The sequence below is a fragment of the Macaca thibetana genome, chromosome 13 (genome assembly GCF_024542745.1).
Source record: "Macaca thibetana thibetana isolate TM-01 chromosome 13, ASM2454274v1, whole genome shotgun sequence".
NCBI classification, from domain to species: domain Eukaryota; kingdom Metazoa; phylum Chordata; class Mammalia; order Primates; family Cercopithecidae; genus Macaca; species Macaca thibetana.
Genome location: NC_065590.1, coordinates 78,312,788 through 78,337,666, shown reverse-complemented (window position 1 = coordinate 78,337,666; position 24,879 = coordinate 78,312,788). Strand labels below are relative to the sequence as shown.

At 38.9% G+C, this 24,879-nt stretch overlaps 1 protein-coding gene and 3 non-coding genes across 4 annotated transcripts in view; all 4 read left to right on the top strand.

Moving 5' to 3' along the window:
* The window catches only part of WDR43 (WD repeat domain 43), a 254,939-nt gene that overhangs the window by 214,288 nt on the left and 15,772 nt on the right, over nucleotides 1-24,879 (top strand). Inside the window, exons 5-12 of the mRNA XM_050753988.1 lie at nucleotides 3,146-3,266; nucleotides 4,309-4,448; nucleotides 8,156-8,258; nucleotides 13,103-13,167; nucleotides 15,159-15,330; nucleotides 16,632-16,718; nucleotides 17,963-18,094; nucleotides 20,271-20,402. Coding sequence (XP_050609945.1) covers nucleotides 3,146-3,266; nucleotides 4,309-4,448; nucleotides 8,156-8,258; nucleotides 13,103-13,167; nucleotides 15,159-15,330; nucleotides 16,632-16,718; nucleotides 17,963-18,094; nucleotides 20,271-20,402 — 952 coding nt within the window. The remainder of the gene's footprint in view (nucleotides 1-3,145; nucleotides 3,267-4,308; nucleotides 4,449-8,155; nucleotides 8,259-13,102; nucleotides 13,168-15,158; nucleotides 15,331-16,631; nucleotides 16,719-17,962; nucleotides 18,095-20,270; nucleotides 20,403-24,879) is intronic.
* Nucleotides 3,901-3,985, top strand: LOC126934543 (small nucleolar RNA SNORD53/SNORD92). Its single transcript, XR_007719008.1, has one exon. It is a non-coding gene; the product is annotated as a small nucleolar RNA SNORD53/SNORD92 (small nucleolar RNA).
* Nucleotides 17,456-17,533, top strand: LOC126934541 (small nucleolar RNA SNORD53/SNORD92). Its single transcript, XR_007719005.1, has one exon. It is a non-coding gene; the product is annotated as a small nucleolar RNA SNORD53/SNORD92 (small nucleolar RNA).
* On the top strand, nucleotides 18,709-18,785 carry LOC126934542 (small nucleolar RNA SNORD53/SNORD92). Its single transcript, XR_007719007.1, has one exon. It is a non-coding gene; the product is annotated as a small nucleolar RNA SNORD53/SNORD92 (small nucleolar RNA).

Genomic DNA, 24,879 nt, shown 5'->3' with positions numbered 1-24,879 from the left:
AAGTTCTGCTGAATGATGATTATCCTCAGGTTTTCCTTTCTCTCTTTTTTTTTCTTTAGATGGAGTTTCGCTCTTGTTGCCCAGGCTGGAGTGCAATGGCGCGATCTCAGCTCACTGCAACCTCTGCCTCCCGGATTCAAGTGATTATTCTGCCTCAGCCTCCCGAGTAGCTGGGATTATAGGCACCTGCCACCATGCCTGGCTCATTTTTTATTTTTAGTAGAGACGAGGTTTCAGCATGTTGGTCAGGCTGGTCTTGAACTCCTGACCTCAGGTGATCCACCTGCCTTGGCCTCCCAAAGTGCTGAGATTACAGGTGTGAGCTACCATGCCTGACCATGAATTATTTTCTTTTTTTCCTTACATCCTCTCTATTGTGGGTGTGTTTTGATTTGTTTGATTTGGCCTCTTTTATGTTTAAGGCATCTTTCAAATCACTGGAGATCCTGGGCTGCCTGTTGCTATTTGGAAATAAAGCATTAAAAAACTGATTGGTGGCTGGGTGTGGTGGCTTATGCCTAAAATCTCAGGACTTTGGAAGGCTGAGGTGGAAGGATTGCTTGAGCTTAGGAGTTTCGAGACCGTCCTGGGCAACATAGTGAGAACCCCCTCTCTACAAAAATGAAAAAAATTTAGCCAGGCGTGGTGGTGTGTACCTGTAGTCCCAGCCACCTAAGAGGCTCGGGCAGGAGGGTCGCTTGGGCTCAGGAGATCAAGGCTGTAGTGAGCTGTTAACCTTGCTACTGCACTCTGCCTGGGCAACAGAGTGAGACCCTGTTTGGGGGGAAAAATACTGATTGGAAGGCTTAGTTACGAGTGTGTGACTTTTCAATTGTTGCGCTTCATTTATAGAGTGATTGGGAAGGCTTCAAATATCAATATGTGTAGGTCATTCCACTGGAACCAGTTACATTTCCCAGAGAGGAATTTTTTCATCTAGTGCTTCTTAAGCCTTAAATGTACATACATCTTACTTGTGCATACAGATCTGATTTAGTAGGTGTATCTAGGTTAGAGCTTGAGAAGGCATAATTCTCACAAGTTCCCAGATGATGCTGATTTATGCTTTGAGTTGCAAAGCTCCTGAGGGATCGGGGTGTGGGGAGGATAGACAGAAGGTATTATTAGCCTAACTAGCATTTTCAATACTGAGTGGGGAAGTTTCAGGAAGCTTATCAGCCTCCTCTAGGCAGGATGGCGATTGTGTCTTATGTATGTATCAACATAGTGAATATATGTTGAATATTGAATGTAAATGAGAATTGAAGCTGTAGGAATCGATGATAAATTGGCAAAAATTTTAGAAGCTGGTAAAGGTAAAGGAAGAGTTCTCTCGTACATTATAGCTGCATTTCTTTGATTATCAGTGAGGTCGAATGTTTTGTGTTTATCAACAATTTGTATTTTTCCTATGAGTTGCCTGTTTGCCTGTTTATATCCTTTGTCTATTTTTATTTTGAGTTCTTTTTCTTATTGATATGAAGAAGCTATTTGTGTATTTTGTTACTCCTTTGTAATATATATTTTTGATACTTTTTTCTAGCTTTTTACATATATATTATTATTATTATTATTATTTTTGAGACAAGGTCTCACTCCGTCACCCAGGTGGAGTGCAGCGGTGGTATCTCAGCTCACTGTAAACTCTGCCTCCGGGGTTCAAGCGATCCTCCTGTCTCAGCCTCCTGAGTACCTGGGATTGCAAGTGTTTGCCACCAGCCGTATCTAATTTTTGTATTTTTAGTAGAGACAGGGTTTCACCATGTTGTCCAGGCTGGTCTTGAACTCCTGGCCTCAGGTAATACACCTGCCTTCGGCTCCCAAAGTGCTGGGTTTACAGATGTGAGCCACTGTGTCTGGTCACATAAAATTACGTTTTAATTTTATGTCTTATTTGTGGAACAGAAGTTTTTATGTAATTAAATCAGGCCTTTTTTTCTTTATAATTTCTGGTTTATAATTGTTGTGGAAGACCTTTCCTAACCCTAGGATTATAAAAACATTTTCATACCCTGTTTAAATACTTTTAAATTTAATAAATTAATTTTTTTTGCATGTGTGGCATAATGTAGGTATCTAATTTTGTTTTTCCAATGACTAATTTGACTTACTCCAGTATTGACTGGCAGAACCATACATTTTCTTCCACTTAATAACCTCTTTTTTTATTAAGGTTCCTACTGTTACTTCCTTGTTTTTTCTTGGAGACAGAGTCTTGGTCTGTCACCCAGGCTGGAGTGTTGCGATCTCGGCTCATTGCAGTCTCTGCCTCCCGGGCTCAAGCGATCCTACCATCTCAGCTTCCTGGGTAGCTGGGACTACTACAGCATGCCTGGCTAATTTTTGTAGTTTTTGTAGAGTCAGGGTCTCGCTATATTGTCCAGGCTGGAGGTCTCGAACTCCTGGACTCAGGCCATCTGCCCACCTTGATCTCCCAAAGTGCTGGGATTACAGGCATGAGCCGCCATGCCCAGCCCCTGCTGTTACTTCTTGATTGTATAAGTGAATAGCCAAGTTCCCTGTTGCCTATGACAGCATTAATATGAGTAACAAACAGCAAAGACTTGAGCTTCTAATCATATTTGAGGTAATGAAAAGGAATCATTTGTATCTAATTAATTTTTACCTGTCAGACTGGGGTGTATTCGTGTGAATTTGGGGTAGAAATAACCTTTTTGGGTTGCAGCTTTTGAGAAATCATTTGTGTTATTAAGGGAATTAATTAAAGGCCAGCCTTCCAGAGAAAGCGAGAGTTGAGATAGGGTTAGGATGGGCTTGGGGAGGTCTAGCCAGTATGGAACTTTCCTGGACATTCACAAAGTTCATCTCCTGGGTCACAGAGTGTATAACTACCCATTTTACATTCTTGCCACTCTCTCTCACCCATTTTCTGATATGTTGAGAATCTTTATCGCATGCCTGACAAAGGGAGATTGTGCCGTGTTAAGGAACCCAATCAGTGAGGTTTTATCACAGTGGTATATCCAGGGTTAGTTACCTGACACAAGCTTTTAGGGAATGTAATTGTCATAGGACCTGAGGTGATATTTTTAATGATTGCTCAGTTTGTTTTTTTGTTATTTTCTGCTCTGAGTAAAGTTTTCTCTTATGTATTGAGATGCTTTTGTTTCTCTTCACAATATAGCAAATGGAAAGGCGACAATAGCAGTGTCAGTTCCCTATGTATCAGCCCAGATGGAAAGATGTTGCTTTCAGCTGGTCGAACAATCAAACTATGGGTTTTGGAGACCAAAGAAGTCTACAGAGTGAGTGAATCAAATTATTTGTAAGCATAAAAATTACAGTAAACATGGAGAAAGGCAGAAGTTTGAGCCATAAAATATTATTTTAAGAATACAGATTCTTCATTGTCAGGTACATCAAATAGTTTAGTGGACAAAAGTTAGCCTCCTAATCTGATTTGTTGATGTTAAAAAGACTACACATGTCTACTTCAAATGTATTGGAAAAATGAATAGAACCAATATTCAAGAAACAAGATTTTAAAAGAAATTTAAATATATATACCAACTGTGTATCCACAAAAAAGAAAAAGTTACCTTATAAAAAACAAAATAGATTTTGAGACAGGATCTCTCTCTGTCGCCCAGGCTGGAGTGCAGTAACGCCATCACAGCTCACTGCAGCCTTGACCTCCCAGGCTCAAGCGATCATCCCACCTCAGCCTCCTGAGCAGCTGGGAATATAGGCGCTTGCCACCATGCCTAGCTCAAAAAAGATTTTCTTAATAAAAAAATTTTTACTATGTGATGATTATGGTAATTTTGATTTCTAGCCTACATTCAGCATTTAGTCTACTTACTGTATTTGACTGCGGAGATTTAGTATTACATTTTTGGAGGAGGAAAAAGCTTTCACTCAGGGCTTACTGAACATTTGGTGCTGTGATGATGCCTTAATATTGTGGTTTCGACTCACTGAGAGTAAAATGAGGACCTACAATTCCTTGGCTGTGTCTGAGCACCCAAGTGTACGCCTTTTAAAATGGATAGAATTAAGTGAATCTTTAATTCAAGAATGTAAGAAATAAAGGTGCAGAGTGGTAGGGTCATGGGAGTTAGAAGGAACATCTAAATTTTCAGTATTTTCAGATGCATTTTTTTAAGAAGTGGGAGTATTGTAGCACAAATAACCTTATTTGCTTAGAATTGAATTTAATAGTTACTTCATTGTGAAGCTCTCCTTTCAGATATGTATCACATATGGCTTGTTTATGATACATATATACTATTAATTTTTGTCCCTGCTTTGAATCTGCTCTCCTAACTGGGATTTAACTTTCTCTAGCATTTCACAGGACATGCAACGCCAGTTTCGTCACTGATGTTCACTACCATCAGACCTCCTAACGAGAGCCAGCCCTTTGATGGAATTACAGGTCTTTATTTCTTATCTGGAGCAGTACATGACCGGTTGCTTAATGTCTGGTATGTAGTTCTTTTGGATTTGGGAGGTAGCATTGAAAGAATCTGTCAGAGCTTATGTAGTTAATGTAAATTATGACTGTGGGACTTTGTTGTATCTAATACTGGATTTACATTGAGTCATAATAAAGAATTGAGCCTGTCTACAAAACAGATCTTTCTGAGAAAAAAATTAAGTGCATTATGTAATAAAGCCTCCTGTGCTTGTTCAGTGATACAGTGGACTGAATAGTTTTGTGGTTGGGCAATTTAGAAATAACTTTTAAAAAATTTAGAAAGACCTTTAATTTTGAAATATGTGGCACCACTGGGTTAATGCAGTAATGTCTGTTTATGGAGGGCATACAAATTCCTTGGCTGTCTGAGAATTTCCAGTAACCCCTTTTTGCAGTAGCTGCTATTAACTAGTTCCCTTTGAAACCACTTTTAAAAGTTAAAATCGGGCCGGGCGCCATGGCTCACGCCTGTTATCCCAGCACATTGGGAGGACGAGGCGGGCAGATCACGAGGTCAAGAGATCAAGACCATCCTGGCCAACATGGCGAAACCCTCTCTGTACTAAAAATACAAAAATTAGCTGGGCGTGGTGGCACGCACCTGTAGTCCCAGCTACTCGGAAGGCCGAGGCAGGAGAATTGCTTAACTCAGGAGGTAGAGGTTGCAGTGAGCCGAGATCGCGCCACTGCACTCTAGCGACAGAAAGAGACTCGGTCTCAAAAAAAAAAAAAAAAAAAAAAAAAATCGGTGATACAAAGTCATCAAAAAAATTTTTTAGAAATTTCCTGGATTTTATTACAACATCTGATGGTGAAGTTGGCTTGAAAAAAAACCATCCTGCTGTTCATAGACAAAATAAGTAGAGATTAGAGATCTTTTTAGATCTCTACTTTTCTCATCTTAGTAATAATTAATTGAGCATGCTCTTCACCATGTAGAATTACTATGAATTTATACAAGATAATACTCATTAGAAGTGGGACTCATCCAATATGTATTCCTTAAAAAGGTAGTTGTGTGGGGGTCATAAGTCAAAATGTGGGCCTCTGTTTACCTTCAAAACCACCAGCAAAGCCATAATTCCTAATTATGACTCTTATAATTAAACAGATTTGGTTTTCTGTTTCGTGTTTGATTTTTGAGAAGAGCCAATGGAGATAAATTCTTTTAGTTTTAGAGAGTCTGACAATTACATAAGAAATTAGTGGTACTAAAAAATTAAAATCTACTACCAGCATTCCCTGGCATTACTGAGTTGCACAATCTCAAATGTTTTACCACTTAGGCTGCCTCATACGTAGGAGTCTCCAGCTACAAAATTTCATAATATAAAATAAAAGTTGCTTTATGTTAATCTTAAGAACCTGAATAGTATCTTGGTATAAAGGAAATAAACTTAAAATTAACCATACACACAAAAGAAAAATATTAAAAACCATATTGAAAAGCTGCCCAACGAGCTCTGTAAATTTGCGTGGGGATAGGTAGAGCAGGCCTAAAGTTCCCTGATAATTTCCTTTGAAAGACACATTTCTGTGAGGACATAACATGCAAAGGCTTCTTGCTGAGCGAAGATTAAAAGATCAACCCCAGTACTATCTTCTATTGATTAGTTAAGATACTGTGTATAATGGTCTGATGGCAGAGATTTTGAACATACATGAATGACTTCATGTTAGAGTGCATCTTACTCAGAATTTTTGCATGAAAACATTTAGAATTCATAAATCAACTCTTAATTTTCTTCTGGACTCCAAAGAAGCTGGTTTGAGTCATGTTTGTAAATCATGTTTGTTATATATTATTTTTAAAAATGTGTACCTAAATTTTAAAAACAGCTATATTGAAGTATAGTTGACATGTAATGAACTGTACATACCAGAATGTACAAACTGATGAATTGTAACATACATATACATTGTGAAACTCTCACCACAAACAAGATGTTGAATGCGTGTCTTCATGTCTTCTTGTAACCTCTCAGTTTCCAGACTTGTTGACAGGTTTTGGGCCATTACAAATAAAGTTGCTATGGACATTTTTTGTGTACAAGTCTTTATATGGACATGTGATTTCATTTCTTTTGGGTAAATACCTAGGAGTGCAGTGGCTGGATCATATGATAGGTGTACATTTAACTTTTCAAGACATCACCAGATTTTTTTTCAAAATGGTTGTATCATTTTGCATTTTTACCAGCAGTGTATGAAAATGGGAATTCCTTCACATCCTCATCAACACTTGGTATAGCATTTACTTTTAGCCATTCTAATAGGTGGGTAGTGGTATTTTGTGCTGTTAAATTGGCTTTCTCTAATGGCTCATGATGTTAAGAGTCATGTTTTTGCGTTATGGATATCCAGGGATCCCAGTATCATTTGTTGAAAAGATTATCTCTGCTGACTTGGTTTTGCATATACCCCTCCCCCTGTAACCCCGAACATCTACACACACCCACACATCCCTGCACCCACACTCTTATCCCTATATCAGTTCTCATTTATAGTTGTTAAGTCCTATAAAGTCCCCATGAACACTGATTTAGGCAATAACATTACTCCTTTGGGAAATAGAAGATTAGGTTCCCGTGAGCCTCCAGTTATAACATTTTTGTCATCTATTTATTTTTTGTTTATATTATTTATATTGTAAAGATAGCCAACTTGTAACATTTTTGTCATTAATATATAAAACCTTGTTTTATGTTTGTTTCTATTTAAAGATATTTAATGCATATGTTTTTGATTGATTAACTTGGAATTCAGAGCACTACAACTCATGTCTGAGTGAAGCTTATGTAACACATATTTTCACTGTAAGGCACATCACAGCCTTCTTGTGCTTAGGAACACTATAGAACACTTCAGAAGTATGCTTGGGGGCCATTTTAAATAGTGAAATCTCCAAGAAAGCACAGAAATGCAAAAAACATGGTACTAGCTGAACTACTTGTTGATAGTATGAAAACGGCAATGGGAAGGCAGAAGGTAGCTACCTTAGCTGAAGACGTTGAATGTGTTAGGCAACTCAGATTTTTCACTAGTCTACATGACTGAAGGAGCATAAAATTGTCACAGTGATTTTGAGGTTACAAATAAAATTTTGCAAAAGATGAGTTTGCAAATAAGGAATCCATGAATAGTGACAATCAATTGTATACGTGTGTATATATAGGTCTGTTTCTGTGCTCTTTACTCAATACCATTATCATGTTAATTCTCCCCAAATTGACCTACAGATTCAATGCAGACCCATTCAAAATCTTAGCAGGCTTTTTTGTTTGAGAAATTGACAAACTGATTCTAAAATTCAAATGGAAATACAAATGACAATAGGCAAAATCATTTTGAAAAAGAAGAAAAACATTGGAGGACTAAGATTGATTTCAAGACCTGTTATCAAGTGGCATTAATCATGATAGTGTGGTGTTAGTATCAAGGTAGACAAACAGATCAATAGAAAAGAACAGAATGTTACTCTTGTTTAAATCTGCTACAAATGCATTATTGCTTTCTCTTTTCTCAAGCAACCATGTTATATGGTAGTGACATGGATGTTTCCCTTGTTTTGATCTTTAGTCACTTTACCAGTTTTCAAAAGATGACAAAGCTATTGGGAATCTCATGTGCCGATCTCCCTGCCCCCTTAGGTGTTTGCCTTTTTAGAAAAAAAAAAATCTGTCTTGCGATCTAATTGCTGGTTTTGTTATCTAGGCAGGTCCGATCAGAAAACAAAGAAAAGAGTGCAGTGATGTCATTTACAGTTACCGATGAACCTGTCTATATTGACTTAACTTTGTCAGAAAACAAAGAAGAGGTAAATGGCTCGATTTTTGAGAATTTGTTTTTGGGTTTCACAGATGTTATTTTTACAGTCAAGGTTTTGATGATTTAATGACTTGAAAAAGAGAGAGGACCTGAGGGAGTAACAACAAACTAACAAAATTTAGACTGTTCAAAGGAACTTAAATCACTGTGATAATCTCTTATGGGGGAAGGGAAAATTTTGTACAGGACGGTAGTAAATTCAGGAACTCGTTATGTGAATTAAGAAAAGTTGTTGAGATGGATTTTGTTGCTAGGAGTATGTATATACTATTCTTTAATCAGATGAAATTGTTGGTGATAGATCCTAACTAAGGGGTGTGTGTGTGTGTGTGTGTGTGTGTGTGTGTGTGTGTATTTATGTATATATACATATAAATAATCTCTTTTTTAAAACATTTTTTTGAGATGGAGTTTCGCTCTTGTTGCCTAGGCTGGAGTGCAATGGCTTACCACGACCTCTACCTCCCGGGTTCAAGCGATTCTCCTGCCTCAGCCTCCCGAGTAGCTGGGATTACAGGCATGCGCCACCATGCCCGGCTAATTTTGTATTTTTTAGTAGAGATGGGGTTTCTCCATGTTGGTCAGGCTGGTCTCGAACTCCCTATCTCAGGTGATCCACCCGCCTCAGCCTCCCAAAGAGCTGGGATTACAGGTGTGAGCCACTGCACCCAGCCTATATATGTATATATTTTATAAGAATGATGTCCTCTTGTTTGCTGCCTATAAAAAAAGAATTTTTCATGTAAAAATTAGGGATTCGATGATTAAAGGATTAAACCTGTTGTCACTCAAGTACTTGATGTTTCTGTTTGACTAAAGCTTTGCAGGATTTTGATTTGCACAGAATCTCATGTTTTTAATGCAAGTTAAGGATATTTCACTTTTAACTCAGTTTAGTTTTGAAATGCATATTTTGCATTAACCTCTAGGATTTAGAGATGATTTAGACATTTTTCATCATGTTTTAATACTTTGAAAAAGTGTTTTTGGGAAAAAGCATTGGTTTAAAACTAAAAAAAATTTGGTTTAATGTTGTTTCTGGCTGAGTGTGGTGGATAACTTGAGCCCAGGAGTTCATGACCAGCCTGGGCAACAGAGCGAGACCCTGTCTCTACAAAAAATAAAAAAATTACCTGGGCATGGTGGCATGCACCGGTGGTCCCAGATACTTGGGAGGCTGTGGTGGGAAGATTGCTTGAGCCTGGGAGGTTGAAGCTGTAGTGAGCTGTGATCCTGCCACTGCATTCCAGCCTAGGTGACAGTGAGACCCCGTCTCAGTAAATAAGTAAATAAATGAATATATACAGCTTCTGTTGCTAATAAACTTGGCTTTCTAATATGAAGTGGGGGCCATTGATGATCAGATCAGTGATTCCCTATAAAGATTTTTGTCTTTAAGAAAACTAGTAGGGGCCAGGCGCAGTGGCTCACACCTGTAATCTCAGCACTTTGGGAGGCCGAGGTGGGCGAATCATGAGGTCAGGCGATTGAGACCTTCCTGGCTAACACGGTGAAACCCCGTCTCTACTAAAAATACAAAAAATTAGCCGGACATGGTGGCAGATGCCTGTAGTCCCAGCTACTTGGGAGGCTGAGGCAGGAGAATGCTGTGAACCCGGGAGGCGGCGTTTGCAGTGAGCCGAGATCGCACCCCTGCACTCCAACCTGGGCAACAGAGCAAGACTCCATCTCAAAAAAAAAGAAAACTAGTAGGAATCCTACACTTAATTACAATAATGATTTAATGTTATTATGAAGTTGTTGGACACACTTGTGCATATTCAGTGTGATCAGTGCACTCACTATTCTGATGATTGGACGTTCTGATCATAGGGAACTCATGAGAAACATTTTGGTATTTTCCCCTATAACTTTTTTTTTTTTTTTTGAGACAGAGTCTCTCTTTGTCGCCCAGGCTGGAGTGCAGTGGCATGGTCTTGGCTCACTGCGATCTCCGCCCCCGGGTTCAAGCAGTTCTCTTGCCTCAGCCTCCCTAGTAGCTGAAATTACAGCCTGCACTACCATGCCTGGCTAATTTGTGTACTTTAGTAGAGACAGGGTTTTGCCATGTTGGCCAGGCTGGTTTCGAATTCCTGGCCTTGAGTGATCTGCCTGTCTCGGCCCCCCAAAGTGCTGGAATTACAGGTATAAGCCTGTAATTTTTTTAGACAAAATCTTGCTCTGTCACCCAGGCTGGAGTGTACTGGTACGATCTCAGCTCACTGCAGCCTCTGCTTCTCAGGTTCAAGTGATCCTTCTGCCTCAGTATCCCAAGTAGCTGGGACTATAGGTGCATACCACCACGCCTGGCTAATTTTTGTATTTTTCTAGTAGAGATGGGGTTTTGCCATGTTTGGCAGACTGGTCTTAACTCCTGACCTCAAATGATCTGCCCACCTGGCCTCCCAAAGTGCTAGGATTACAGGCATAAGCCACCCTGCCTGGCCAAAAGTTTTAAACCTTTATTTGTGTGTGTGTGATTTTTAGAGGTAGGTTCTTTAAGTCTAAATACAAGTAATTTATGGAAGAAAAATCACTTTCCTTGGAGTAGCAAAACTTGCTACTAGTCTATGTAGAGAATAGACTGAGGGGTGTTTTTGGTTTGTTTTTTTGTTTTTGAGACAGTGTCTCCCTCTGTCGGTCAGGCTGGAGTGCAGTGGTGCGATCTCAGCTCACGGCAACCTGTGCCTCCCAGGTTCGAGCAATTCTCCTGCCTCAGCCTCCTGGGTAGCTGGTACTACAGGCACACACCATCACACCCAGCTAATCTTTGTATTTTTAGCAGAGATGGGGTTTCACCATGTTGGCCAGGCTGGTCTCGAACTCCTGACCTCAGGTGTTCTGCCCGCATTGGCCTCCCAAAGTGCTGGGATTATAGGCGTAAGCCATTGCGCCTGGGCAAGACTGAGTTTTTTCTTTCTCTTTTTCTGAGTGAATTCTGTTGCTACTTTTAGATTTAATTTTAGGTTTGATTCAGAGTTTATCTTGGAATACTGTTGGCATTATATTTAAAATGATCAATAATAAAAGAGGGAGCACAACTGTTTTTTTTTGTTTGTTTTGCTTTGTTTTTGAGATGGAGTCTTGCTTTGTCGCCAGGCTGGAGTGCAGTGGCACAATCTCAGCCCACTGTAACCTCTGCCTCCCGGGTTCAAGTGGTTCTCCTGCCTCAGCCTCCTGAGTAGCTGGGACTACAGGCGCATGCCACCATGTCCAGCTAATTTTTGTATTTTTAGTAGAGACCGGGGTTTCACCATGTTGGCCAGGATGGTCTTGATCTCTTGACCTTGTGATCGGCCTGCCTCGGCCTCCCAAAGTGCCGGGTTTACAGGTGTAAGCCTCTGTGCCCAGCCTTTTAAATAATATTTTAACATATTAAACTAGGAGTGATGGATCAGGAAGCCAAGATCTAGTTCCGGCACTTCATATAAGATTGTAGTTAACAGCAATAAGTTAGAATTAACATTCCGAAACAAAACTGATTATGGTATTGCAGAATAATCTGCTTATTTTATCTTCAAAAATTGCCAGCCTCTCTATAGACAGTTGGAGATTAGATTTGGATGCCTGTCAGTTGAAGTTGCAGAACGGAGAACTAGAAAATTTGATGACGGGGAAATGATCTCTTCCCCTAAACTTTGTTTTTCTTTTTTTTTTTCGAGATGGGGTTTCACCCTGTTGCCCAGGCTGGAGTGCAGTGGTGCCATCAAGGCTTACTGTAGCCTTGACCTCCCCGGGCTCAAGTGATCCCACCCCAGTCTCATGCTGGGACTACAGGCGTGTGCCCACCATACCCTGCTAATTTTTATTGTATTTTTTGTGCAAATGGGGTTTCACTGTATTTCCTAGTCTGGTCTCGAACTTCTAGGCTCTAGCTATCTTCCCGCCTTGGCCTCCCAACGTGCTGGGATTACAGGCCTGAGCCACCGTGTCTGGCCTTCCCTGACAACTGCCATGTAGCACTAAACCTCAGAAAGACTGAAATTTTCTCTAATAAAATGTCTCCTTTCTGAAATTTCTTATTTTTAAATACACCAGTAAAGAATTTTAAACATTGTCAAAGTTGTTTTCACAATGGAAGTTAGTCTCTTTTTTCTAGTTTTTAACTGATATATTACAGTTGTGCAGTTAGTCTTAAAATGTTTTATATATTTCATTTTCTCTCAATATATTGGCTACTCCCTGAATTCTCTCATTACCTTTGTAACTAGAGTAGGGATAGCAGTGTTTTGAAAGTACTTTCATTTAAGCTTTCCTTAAGAAAGTTCCAGAATTTTGAAAAATGAGCTTTAGAGAGGCTGACAGCAAGAGTCTGTTAGGTGGAAGCATGCAGGGAGCCTTGGCCACTCACTGATAGTGGACGGAGGGAGAGAGGCAGTGAGGGCTTATAACACCCCTTTCTAGGTGGATAGGGGCGTCTCCAGACAGCTTAGGCCACTTACATTGACGGGATGGAGGAAGAGAGGTGATGAGGGCTTACAACACCCCTTCCTAGCCATACATGCAAAATGGCTTTTTCTGTATTCCCGGCATGAGGGCATGTCAGCTCCACGTTGTCAGCCTTTGCACTTGGTGGTAACTAACTTCGAGGGCCCATTCTCCTTGATTGTTACCTTCTTGGCTTAAATATTTATCTAGAATCTTGACACCACCACCACTAGTGGTTATTTTGACAGAGGTAATTATTTTTAAATGGATTCTTGCTGTTTTTATTTTATTTTATTTTTTTCTGGTTACGTAACGGGGTGGGAAGGAGAGCTGAGTTTTCATAAGTTAGATTGGGGACTGGAGTATGTTATCCATTATAATACGCTGGTTACATTTTTCTTTCAGCCTGTCAAGTTGGCTGTTGTTTGCAGAGATGGTCAAGTCCATCTTTTTGAACACATATTAAATGGGTAAGTAAGAAATTTTCCAAGTAAGAAATTTGTTTCTTTCCCTGACTTGTTACTTGGTCATACTCCCACCAGGTTATTCTTTGCATCATATTACTATTCAGCTAGATTATTTTGAAAACAATTTTCTTTGTCCACATGACTATATACATTGCCAGTTAAAGCTGGGTGTCAAATTTATTATATATTTGTGATGAGGAGAGTGGCTTTTTATGATGCATCCTTAGTAAATGTTGGATAATTCTAATGATACATTTCAGAAGAAAGTGGCTTAGTTGGAGAGATTCACTTGTGAGCCTTGATGATGTTTTCTTGATCTTTGAGCGTGCTTTACTTCCCCTTGCCAGTGCTGTTGTTTTCATGGACAGAGGGGAGGATTGTTGTTAGGTTGTGTAGCAATCATAGACCAGGAGTGAGCAAACTGGCTTGCAGGACACATTCAATGGAGACCATTTGGGGTCTGGAGAACCTGAAATTTTTATTATTTTGCCCTTTTCAGAAAACTTGCCAAACCTTGTCATTATACGGTAAACATGGTCTGAGACTCAGTTTTGCACACAGTTTGTTAAGCTTTAAAATGGTTTTAACCTCTTGTCAGTTGGCACCCTTCTTTTAAAATACCAGTATAGGAATTTATTTAAATATAAACAGATTATGAAAAAAGTGTATACTCATTTCAAAACACCCAGGATGCCCAAACACTTGATTTTAAAACCTGAGTCTCCCTCCATTGAGTTCTGTTCCTCTCAGTGACTGTTAACCTTTTAGTGTGTAACTCTTGAAGCTTTTATTTATAGAAGGATGTGTGTACCTGGAATGTATAATTGAGACTCAGAAGAAGTGGGGCCTTTGGTGGCTGGCCACAGTGAGGATTCCCTGGGCAGTGGCAAGCCAGTGAAAGATTACAAGCAGAGGATTCGATGAGCTTTGACCTAAGTTTTAAGACAGTCGTTCGTTGAGAATAGACTATAGAGGGCGAAAGGCTAAAGCAGAGATCCCAAATCCTGGGTCTAGAGATAATTGTGGAGTCAGGATGATAGGAGGAGTAAGTTGGAAAGATAGTGATCATGAGATGCTTACACCTGGAATATTATGCAGGATGTACACTTGTGGAGAATAAGTGGTAATAAAATATGTAGGGTGTGAGGAGTTTGTGGCTGAAATAGTGAGGAGCATGTTCGTTTGAGAAAGGAGTTGACAGATCTGAGCGTCAGAAGTGTCCGTCAACCTGGACACTGGGTGTGGAAACCACTAAGAAAGGAATTCATTTAGAGTAATATTAGAAGTAATGACCTCAAGCCATTGAAATCTTTAAGAAATGTGGATGGTGGCAGAGATCATTGGATGATGGCAAGAGGGAGCGGTAGCTGGTATCTGGTGACAAGAATTGAAAAGATTTTAGGGACAAAAAAGGGATAGACTTTTGTTAGGTGTTAGTGAAGAACAAGGAACTCACTTGCATCATGTCCAAGGCCACTGGCACAAAGGGTATGGGAGAGAAAACAGCTACAAGTTGGGAGTGCTGCAGGGACAAGCCACGGTAGAGGAAGAATGTGAAGAGAACCCCTAGAGAAGCCATTGAGGACATAATTTTGCTGCTGGAACTACATTCCAGAGGCTTGCTGAGGCTTTTGGGGGTTGGGAGAAACTGGAGATGGGACTGACTGGAACAGGGCATGGACAGAACCATACAGAACCTGAAGTACAGGGTGGCGAGAAAATGTTTGGCAGTTTGGGGTTCTTGGTGGGGCCTGAGAAAATGAGAGAGAGGGGGAAGTAGGTCTCCAGGCTGATTTTGGTGGTGAGGTTTTGAGCATGGGTAGAGGTAGGTGAGATCTTGAAAGGAGCACTCATGTTCCAGAGACCCAGGTGATTCCTGATGGCAGTATAGAGGCTAGAGGAGGGTCACATTTCATGACTTGAGGTCAGTTCCAGAGAGTTAGTGTGAGACGTTTTTTCAGATTCTCTAATCTCATTTCCCCCTCCATTTCCAGGTACTGCAAAAAGCCTTTGACTTCAAACTGCACAATTCAGATAGCAACACCTGGGAAAGGCAAGAAATCAACACCAAAACCCATCCCTATTCTAGCTGCTGGTTTTTGCTCAGACAAAATGTCATTGTTGCTTGTATATGGCAGTTGGTTTCAGCCTACTATTGAGCGAGTGGTACGTAGCTGCTACTCTGGAGTAAAGCAATATAGCATCCCTATGTCCATGGAAGAGAGTGATTTTAAAAATAACAACATTGGTCTTTAAGATAAATAATATATTCTTTTTTAATTAAAGGATTTCTTCATGGAATGGTTTATTTTAATTTTGAGAGCTCTATATCCAACATATTTTAACACCTGGTCAATATAATCCATTGTTTGAGTTATTTGTATCAGCCCTCTCCCTTGGTACTATGTTTTAAAAATCTGGTGTGTATTTTGCACTTCTGGCATATCTCAGTTTGGACTAGCCACATTTCAAGTGCTCAGTGCCACATGTTCCTAGTGTCTTACTAGTTGGGTAGTACAGGTATGACTTATGTTGAATTTTGCCTAGTTACGAAGATATACATCTTAATAATAGGGTCTCTTAGTGTTAACACTCATTTTTTAAGTGGAAATGTAATGGGCAGTGCAATGATTTAACATTGTTTACTACAGACATTTCTGTGAAGACCTGTGAGTTATCATAAGCATGTACAGTACGTTACTTCTTAAGCTTGCATTTAAAATACTTTTACTTAGTATGGTCCTTAGCAAGACTATGAGTGGAATATTATATGCCCACACAAGCATACATACATATGGTTTAATTTAAAAAAAAAAAAAAAGGGAGAAAAGTGTTAAGCTGTAAACATGGCTCCTTTCTGTATGTGAATTCCATCCCTCTCTGGTTGCAGCCATTGTTGACTATTTGTTTTGTGTCTTTCCCGATATTGATTAATTACATGGGCATATAGAATTATGTATTACTTTAAATCTTTATTGGTTTGCTGCATCTGACTCCCCCAATCCTATTTAATATGTCAGAACATACAGATGCATTTTGTTAATCATCAGTGCTATCTCTGACTTGCTTTATGGAAAGGACAATAGGAGAGTTAAGAGTAGAACCATTTACTATTTTGAGCACAGACTATTTCTTAAAAGGATGATGAACTGATATGTTTTCTTTAAAACCTGTTACATTTCAAAATTCTGTTGACCTTTAAAAACAATAAATGTGAAAAATTCAAGCAGTTCATGGCTGAGGAAAGTAAACCTTGGTACCCACCCTTTGTCTTAACTGCCATCAGTCTGAGTGGTGATCATGGTTAACAATTGAGTATGGAAGCCTTCTATACTTTTTAATATTTTATAAAAATGCACAAGTAGTCATTTATCTTTCATTTTGTTCTTGTTTCCATTTGCTTTGTTTGACACTGTCTTTTTTTTTCTTTCCTCTCATCTCCCCCTTTAAAAAAAATATGTTTTCAGGCTTTAAACTCCAGAGAACCTCATATGTGTTTAGTAAGAGATATTTCAAACTGCTGGGCCCCCAAAGTAGAAACAGCTATAACAAAGGTGAGCACATTACAAATTCGAAGTTTTAAGAAAAAGGATATTTCTTTGGGTGAATTTGGGTGAATGGAACTGTTACTTAGTATTATGATTAAACTGAGTTTATCTTTTTATTCTTTAATATCTTTATTCTCTTGTCTTGTAAATTTTGTGGGATTATGCTTTTAGATGTCAAGATTGTACTCCTGATTTGTTGAGTGAATGAGTGAATAGAAGACTAGCAGTTGAAGACCTTGGATGTGGTTCTTCCCTGCCCACCATGCATAATCGTCTGGGCCAGGAAGAATGTAGGGATAAATATCAATATCAGATTTACCAATAGATGGTTTTTATCAGTCTCAGTGCTTAAAAGAGCATTACTCCCCATCTCTGCTAAAAATACAAAAAATTAGCTGGGCGTGGTGGCGGGCGCCTGTAGTCCCACCTACTTGGGAGGCTGAGGTGGGAGAATCACTTGAACCTGGGAGCTGGAGGTTGCAGTGAACCGAGACCATGCCATTGCACTCCAGCCTGGGCGACAGAGCAAGACCGCATCTCAAAAACAAAACAAAACAAAACAAAAAACATTACTTTGCTGAGAGGAATGCTGTATTTCAGGGTGTAGTAAAACCATCATGGGGTTAGAATTTAACACTACCAAAGCATGTGAACATCATCATGGTGCTCTATTTTGCATATAACTTGGTGTCTACGTGTAGGGGTCGTGTTTCATGGTTTAATGAGAAAGGGAAAGCCAAGACATGCTATGATGACATCCATATGGTTTCGCTGCTGGCTGAGTTTCAGAGATGACACCTTTCTCTTGGCTGTCTGAGCATTTCTGGCAGAGATTGAATTCCGGAGGTAGTTGTAAAATGTGTAACTTCACTTTTTAAATTTTAAAAAATCATTGTGTCCTTATGTAATCTGTAGTTTTTTAAAGCCAGTCGAATTTAGTAGTGGGGGCTTGTATACCAATGTTAGTGACACTAAATATTAATAAGTTCTGATAACCTACTACCATCGGGCCAGTTGGATTTTACTCTTATGTGGTATTGTAAGCTTTAAATTCACAGTCTTTCAGATTGTCGCCTAAAAAGTTTGTCAACATTCAATTTAAAATATATCTTAAATTAATATCATATTAAATTAATTATATTGCATTTTTCCAAGAGAGGAGCCCTTTTAAAAGCTGTTTTCTCATTGAGGATACGTAAGGACTAAGGTATGATTTCCTTTTTCACATTTTGGCTATTCCTGTTGAACAGGTGAGGACACCAGTGATGAATTCTGAAGCAAAAGTTCTGGTGCCTGGGATTCCTGGTCATCATGCAGCTATCAAGCCCGCTCCTCCACAAACCGAGCAAGTAGAGAGCAAGAGGAAATCAGGGGGAAATGAGGTAATGCAACCACTTTGACCATATATTTGAGTTTGTGATTTAAAATTACTGGGAAATTATGGCCAGGCGTGGTGGCTTACGCCTGTAATCCCAGCACTTTGGGAGGCCGAGGCGGGCGGATCACGAGGTCAGGAGATCAAGACCATCCTGGCTAACACGGCGAAACCCTGTCTCTACTAAAAAATACAAAAAATTAGCCGAGCATGGTGACTGGTGCCTGCAGTCCCAGCTACTCAGGAGGCTGAAGCAGGAGAATGGCGTCAACCCGGGAGGTGGAGCTTGCAGTGAGCTGAGATGGCGCCACTGCACTCCAACCTGGGCGACAGAGCACGACTCCATCTCAAAAAAAAAAAAAAAAAGAAAAACAAATTACTGGCAAATTCTAGTAAGTGTGTTGGATAGAGCCAAAGTTAAATCTGTAGAAATTTACTGAGATTTCTGCTGTTATGCTCTTTATGCTCTCTTTTATCTTCACCATCATAGGTTTCAAAATTCTAGATTGTCATCTTTGTTTAACGGAGAAGATGGAACCTTTAGTAACTAGAGAGGGTGCTGTTTTGACCATTAGTTAGTATTTAGCTAGGTAACATAAATGGAATAAGTCAAGCCAGGACTTGCTGTGATGACTATCATTGGTTTCGCATGTTGCTGAGTTTCAGTGATGCCTCTTTTCTCTTGGCTGTCTGAGCAATCCTGGCTAACTTAGTGCCAGTTGGTCTCTAAAAGTAATAGTCATTATAACTACGTAAGTGTTTATGATTTTCATTTTTTTCTCAGTTCCCAAAATCCTTTGTGGTTACTGTACATGTCTGTGCAGAGTTGTTTTTTATCTTCCATTCACATTCTTCCCTCTTACATAAGGAATCTGGAATTTTAACTTTTATTCTTACAGAAATACTGTGTTTGTTTAGCTGATTTTACTTTAATTTTTATTCTTTTGTTTTTCTTTGTCCACTTCGAAGGATAATTTAACTGATTTTAAATGTGTTTATTGGGTGGTGCGGTGGGGATAACATAGCTTCATAAAACATGTTCATAATGTGTTCATAAAAGTTATTCCTCAGTTACGTGATAGCTGACTTTAAAAATAAAGTACCAACTTTCTTTGGCCTGACCTAGTTTCAACTTCTTAATTTCCCCATGTCCTTTTTAATATTTTTTGTGTTAGGATAAACCAAGCACATCTGTTTTGCTCTGTTAGTCATAGAACAAATTTCTTTTTGACTTAGTTACCAAGAGGCTGACAGAACATGTAAGACTTGATTTGGTCAGGAATCAGTTCTATACAATTGAGGGTGTTTGTTGTTGTTTTTGTTTGTTTTTTGGAGATGGGGTCTCGTTCTGTCACCCAGACTGGGGTGCAGTGGTTTGATCTCAGCTCACTGCAACCTCTGCCTCCTGGGCTCAAGTGATCCTCCCACCTCAGCCTCTTGAGTGGCTGGGACCATAGGTGCATGCCACTATGCCTGGCTTATTGTTTTGTAGAGACAGGGTTTTGCCATGTTGCCCAGGCTGGTCTTGAACACCTGGGCTCAAGTGTTCCGCCTGCCTCAGTCTCCCAGAGTGCTGGGATTATAGGTGAGAGCCACCACACCGAGACCACAGTTGAGTTTTTGTATAGCAAATTGCATCATGTTTATTTACACATAACTGTTAAGTATTTATCAAGGATACTTAGTTGTAGTATAGCATATTCTAGCTAATAAATCATTTGGAGCTCACTGTTAAAAATAGGAAGACATTTTTTACAAATTGTTTTGGGAACATAACGGTCTTTATGCCCTTGTAATAATATTTTGTTTCCTCCTGCAGATCTGAGGGTGACACCAAGGGGTAGTTGTAGTGGGGCAAGCTTCTCTGAGAATAGGTCTTAAGTCTTGGGTTTTAGAATCAGATGCCAGGTCCTTGCCTCTTCTGAAGGATTTTTATGAATGAACATTTTCAAACCATGTGCTTCTTGGGCCGTTGTTTTTTTCACTAGAATCTGGAAGCTTGGATTGCACATGTTTCACCTGTCTCCAACATTGGCATTATGGTAATGAGGTTCTCTTGGAATAAGAATGAGCATATTAGTGTTTTCCAGGGTTGAGGTGTAAATCGTGTTTTTTTTTTTTTTGTCTCCAAACTTCTTTAAGTCTCCTCTGGTAACACATTAACAATCCTTTCTGTTCTGTAGGTTAGCATTGAAGAACGCCTGGGAGCAATGGATATAGACACACCCAAAAAAGGAAAGGATGACCTCCAGACGAATAGCTTTCCAGTTCTTCTTACCCAGGGCTTAGAAAGTAACGATTTTGAAATGCTAAATGTAAGTATGTAGCAATTTTTAACTAAATTAACGTGGTTAATATTTCTTAGAAAATGATTGACATAGCACATTCACAGCTGTGAGCCATCATGTTACAGAGCCATTTGGAGTGTAATGTTTTATGAGTTTGGTCAAACATGTATCACTTGGTGGCATTATACAGACAGTCACCAACCTACAAAGGGATTGCACTGAGTTATTTTGAACCTGGAATGCATTTTCTCATAGAAATACTGTTCTGAATTATTAGGTTATTAGGCTTTAGTTCATAAAAGCCTTTATAAACATAGTGTAGCTGAATGATAATACTCAGCATTCTAGATCACAATTTATATTTTTTTCTGTAGGAAAATGCGTTCCTGAGTTTTTACTCTGGATTCCAGAAACTTATTTCCCCCTGGCCGTGAGAGGGGGCAGTGAGGTGGAACCTTGGCAATGGGTAGGAGGTTTGGGGGAAAATTCAAGAGGGTTGGGGGTTATGTTGTAAAATATGTAGAGGTAAAATTACTAGAAACTTTGTATAAAGGGAGGCATTTTTGATTTCTGTGTAAGTTGGTGACTGCTTGTATGAAGTTACTCAGTTTGATTTCTCGTAAATTCTACAGTTTGACAGCATTCTATCTAGAACATTTAAGTGAAAACTGGTTGGATTCAAGTACTGCCTGATCAGATTAAAGCAGTTTACATTTGCTAATGCGTTTATTCTTAATGACTCAGAGCAGTGTTATGATTTCACTGAATGTCAATGTGACTTTAATCCATAACCTATGAGTAGTGTGTCTGATTTTACTTGATCCGTTTTTTTAGGGTACATTGATCCTAAAATTACTTTTAAAATAGTCTGTGAATGTATTGTGGAGGTGGACTTTAGTTTACCATGGCATAGAAACCTGGGTGAAGATTTGGTGAAAAATCTGTAGAAAACAATTGACAGTGTTTTTGAAACGGAATATAACTTAACTGCCCTCATTGCCTACTAATTATGCTTTGAAACCTTCCTCAGTAGGTACAAATGAATCGAGTACAAATTTTTGCTTTTTCTTATTAAGAAACAGTTCAAAACATTTAGAATAGTACAGTGGACCATCACGAACTCATTACCTAGTTTCAAAAATTATCAATACTAGCCAATCAACTGTTGATTTGTTGATAGTCTCACTTGTCTCCCCAAGTTATGGTGAAGCAAGTCTCAAATGATTACATACATTTTATCCATAAATATGCCCCATTCAACTTAAAACATCCTTTTAAAAAATAACCATAATCCATTGTTGCACCTCAAAAAAGTAATTCTTTAAAAATTGTCAAATATTAGTGTTTATGTTTTCCTGATTGTCTCAAAGTTTTTTTTTTAAGTTTTGCTTTATTTATTTATTTTTGAGACAGTCTTGCTCTGTAGCCCAGGCTGGAGTGCAATGGCACGATCTCAGCTCACTGCTATCTCTGCATCCCGGGTCCTGGTTCAAGCAATTCTCCTGCCTCAGCTTCCCAAGTTGCTAGGATTATAGGTGCATGACACCATGCCCAGCTAATTTTTGTATTTTTAGTAGAGACGGGGTTTTACCATGTTGGCCAGGCTGGTCTTGAACTCCTGACCTCGTGATCCACCCGCCTTGGCCTCTCAAAGTGCTGGGGTTACAGGCATGAGCCACTGTGCCAGCCTATTTTTGCTTTCTTTAAAACAAGATTTCAACAGAGTCTACACTGTATTTAGTTGGTATGCCCCTTCTGTGTCTTGCAATTTATTTTTTTGGAGAAGTTAGGTTATTTGCGCAGTAGAGAGTTCCATGTTCAGTATTTTGCATACTGCATCATTGTGGTATCATTTAACACATTGCTTTGTCTATCTTATTCTCTATATAGGTTAGATCTAGAAGCTTGACGATCTAGATCTAGATCTGGTTAGATCTATAAGCTAGAAGAGATTCAGTTTAAAATCATTTTTGGCAAGAACATTTCAAAGATGTTAATGTGTAACTTTCATTAAGTGTTATAGGTTGTTGAAAGGAAAAGTAAAATGCTGTTTATGAAAACACTTCTTAAATTGTATAGGTTACTTAGGTAGAAATAATAGAGAAGTGGTTGAATGATGAAAAATTGTGTGCTTGAAAAGTGTAGAGCATAAAATACACATGCCCCTCTGCTTTTTTTTTTTTAATGAGACAAGGGTCTCACTCTGTCACCTAGGCTGGAAGGGCAGTGGTGCAGTTGTAGCTCACTACATGAAATCCTGGACTCAAGTGATCCTCCCACCTCAGCCTCCTGAGTATCTGGGACTGCAGGCACGCACTACCATAGCCAGTTAATTTTTAACATTTTTTTGATAGAGACAGGGTCTGCTGTGTTGCTTAGGTTGGTTTCAAAGTCTTGTTCTCAAGTAATCCTCCTGCCTTAGCCTTACAAAGTGCTGGCATAAAATAACCCTTTCAGAAAATTTTTATTCTGTTGATTGATTGATGGATTGTCACCCAGGCTGGAGTGCAGTGGTGCGATTTTAGCTCACTGCAACCTCTACCTCCCAGGTTCAAGTGATTCTCCTGCCTCAGCCTCCTAAGTAGCTGAGATTATGGGTGTGTGCCACCACACCTGGCTAATTTTGTATTTTTAGTAGAGACGAGGCTTCACCACATTTGCCAGGATGGTCTCAAACTCCTGATCTCAGGTCACCTGCCCCTCTTGGCCTCCCAGAATTCTGGGATTACAGGCGTGAGCCACCGCTCCCAGCCAAGTAAACCCTTTTTTAAAAAAGAAAAGAATGGATGTTCTTATAATGTGTTACCTAGGAGATTATGCGTTTATACATTCTGTACTCTAATAAAGAAAGAGGGAAGTAACATTTTTCCTTCTAAAAAAGTTTTCCCCCTTCTCAAAAGCTGCCTTATGAGGATACATAGTTATGAGGATATTAAAAATAAGAACAAAAGAAGAATGTGAGCAGTGATAGGGGTACAACATGGGTGCTTCCAAGAGGTTAATACTGTCTGTCATAGAAAACCTGGCATTAACATTAATGGCATTTGGAAGGTGGAATTGTAACTCAATGAATTAGTCTGTAGCTTATGCAAAAAGAGAAGCGTATTTATGTAATTCATGGCACCCATAGGAGATATTTTTAGATATTTTAAAAAGCATTTAAGTTAAATATTTTTTAAAAGTTCCATTTATAGTAGTACCAAAAAATACCTAGGGTATATCTAAAACAGATAACTGTCTCTACACTGAAAATTATAACAGTTGAGAGAAGTTAATGAAGACCTAAGTAAATAGAGGTCTAAGCCCTGTTCATGGGTTAGACTATTCTGTATTTTAAGGGTCAAGAATTCTCCCCAAATTTGTCTATATATTTAATCCATTCTCAATTAAAATTCCAGCAGTCCTTGTCAGCCACCTTCATAGAAATTGACAAACCTATCCTAAAATTTATGTGGAAATGCAAAGGACATGGAATAACCAAAGAAATGGTAAAATAAAGAACAAGTTGGAGGAATCACCCAGTTGATTTCAAAATAAAGCTATAGTAGTCAAGATAGTTTAATATTGGTGAAAAAATAAATACAGATTAAGGGGCCAAAACAGAGTCCAGAAATAGATCACATACAATTGAAAAAATGGATCTCAGTTTTATCTCACCTTCACAAAATCAATGCAAAATAGACCATAGACTTGACTATAAAACCTAAAACTACAAAACTTCTAGGAAAAAACAGGAGAACATCTTTGTGAACAGGAGTGGAGAAAGATTTCTTAGATATAGCACAAAACGCATGAAATGTTAAAGAAAAAAATTGGTCATTTGAACCTTATCAAAATTAGAAACTTCTGTTCTTGGAAAAACAGTGTTAGGAGTATAACAAAACAAGCTGAGGGCTGGTAACAACAGTAGCAACTCAAGTTAGACAAAGGATTTGAATCTCAACTCAAAAGCAATTGGTAAGGGTTTGAACAGACACTTCACAATAGAATTCAAATGGCCAATAAGCACGTGTAAAGGTATTATGCATTATTAATTATCACAGAAAGGCAAATTAAAACCACAATGAAATAAAGCTTGCATACACCCCTTGTAGGTTGATAAAAATGAGACAGACAGACAATAATACCATCTGTTGGTGAGGATGTAGAGCAGCTGAAGTTCAAATATGTTGCGTTGCTGGTGGAAATGTAAATGGTATAACTACTTTGGAAAACAATTAGTTTATTAAAAATTGAGGATATATCCACCATATGATGCAGCCATTCTGCTGCTAGATATTTACCAAGAGAGTAACACACATACGTTCATACAAAGACTTGCTCGTGAATGTTCTTTGTAATGGCCCCAAACTGGAAAGAACACATATGTCCTTTAACAGGTGAATGGAGAAACAAATTGTTTATCTAGCAATGTAAGTACTGTGTTATTAATAGACCAGTAGTATGCATGAATCTCAAACTAAGGCTGTGAGAAAGAAGCCAGGCAAAAAGTAACATGAATTCC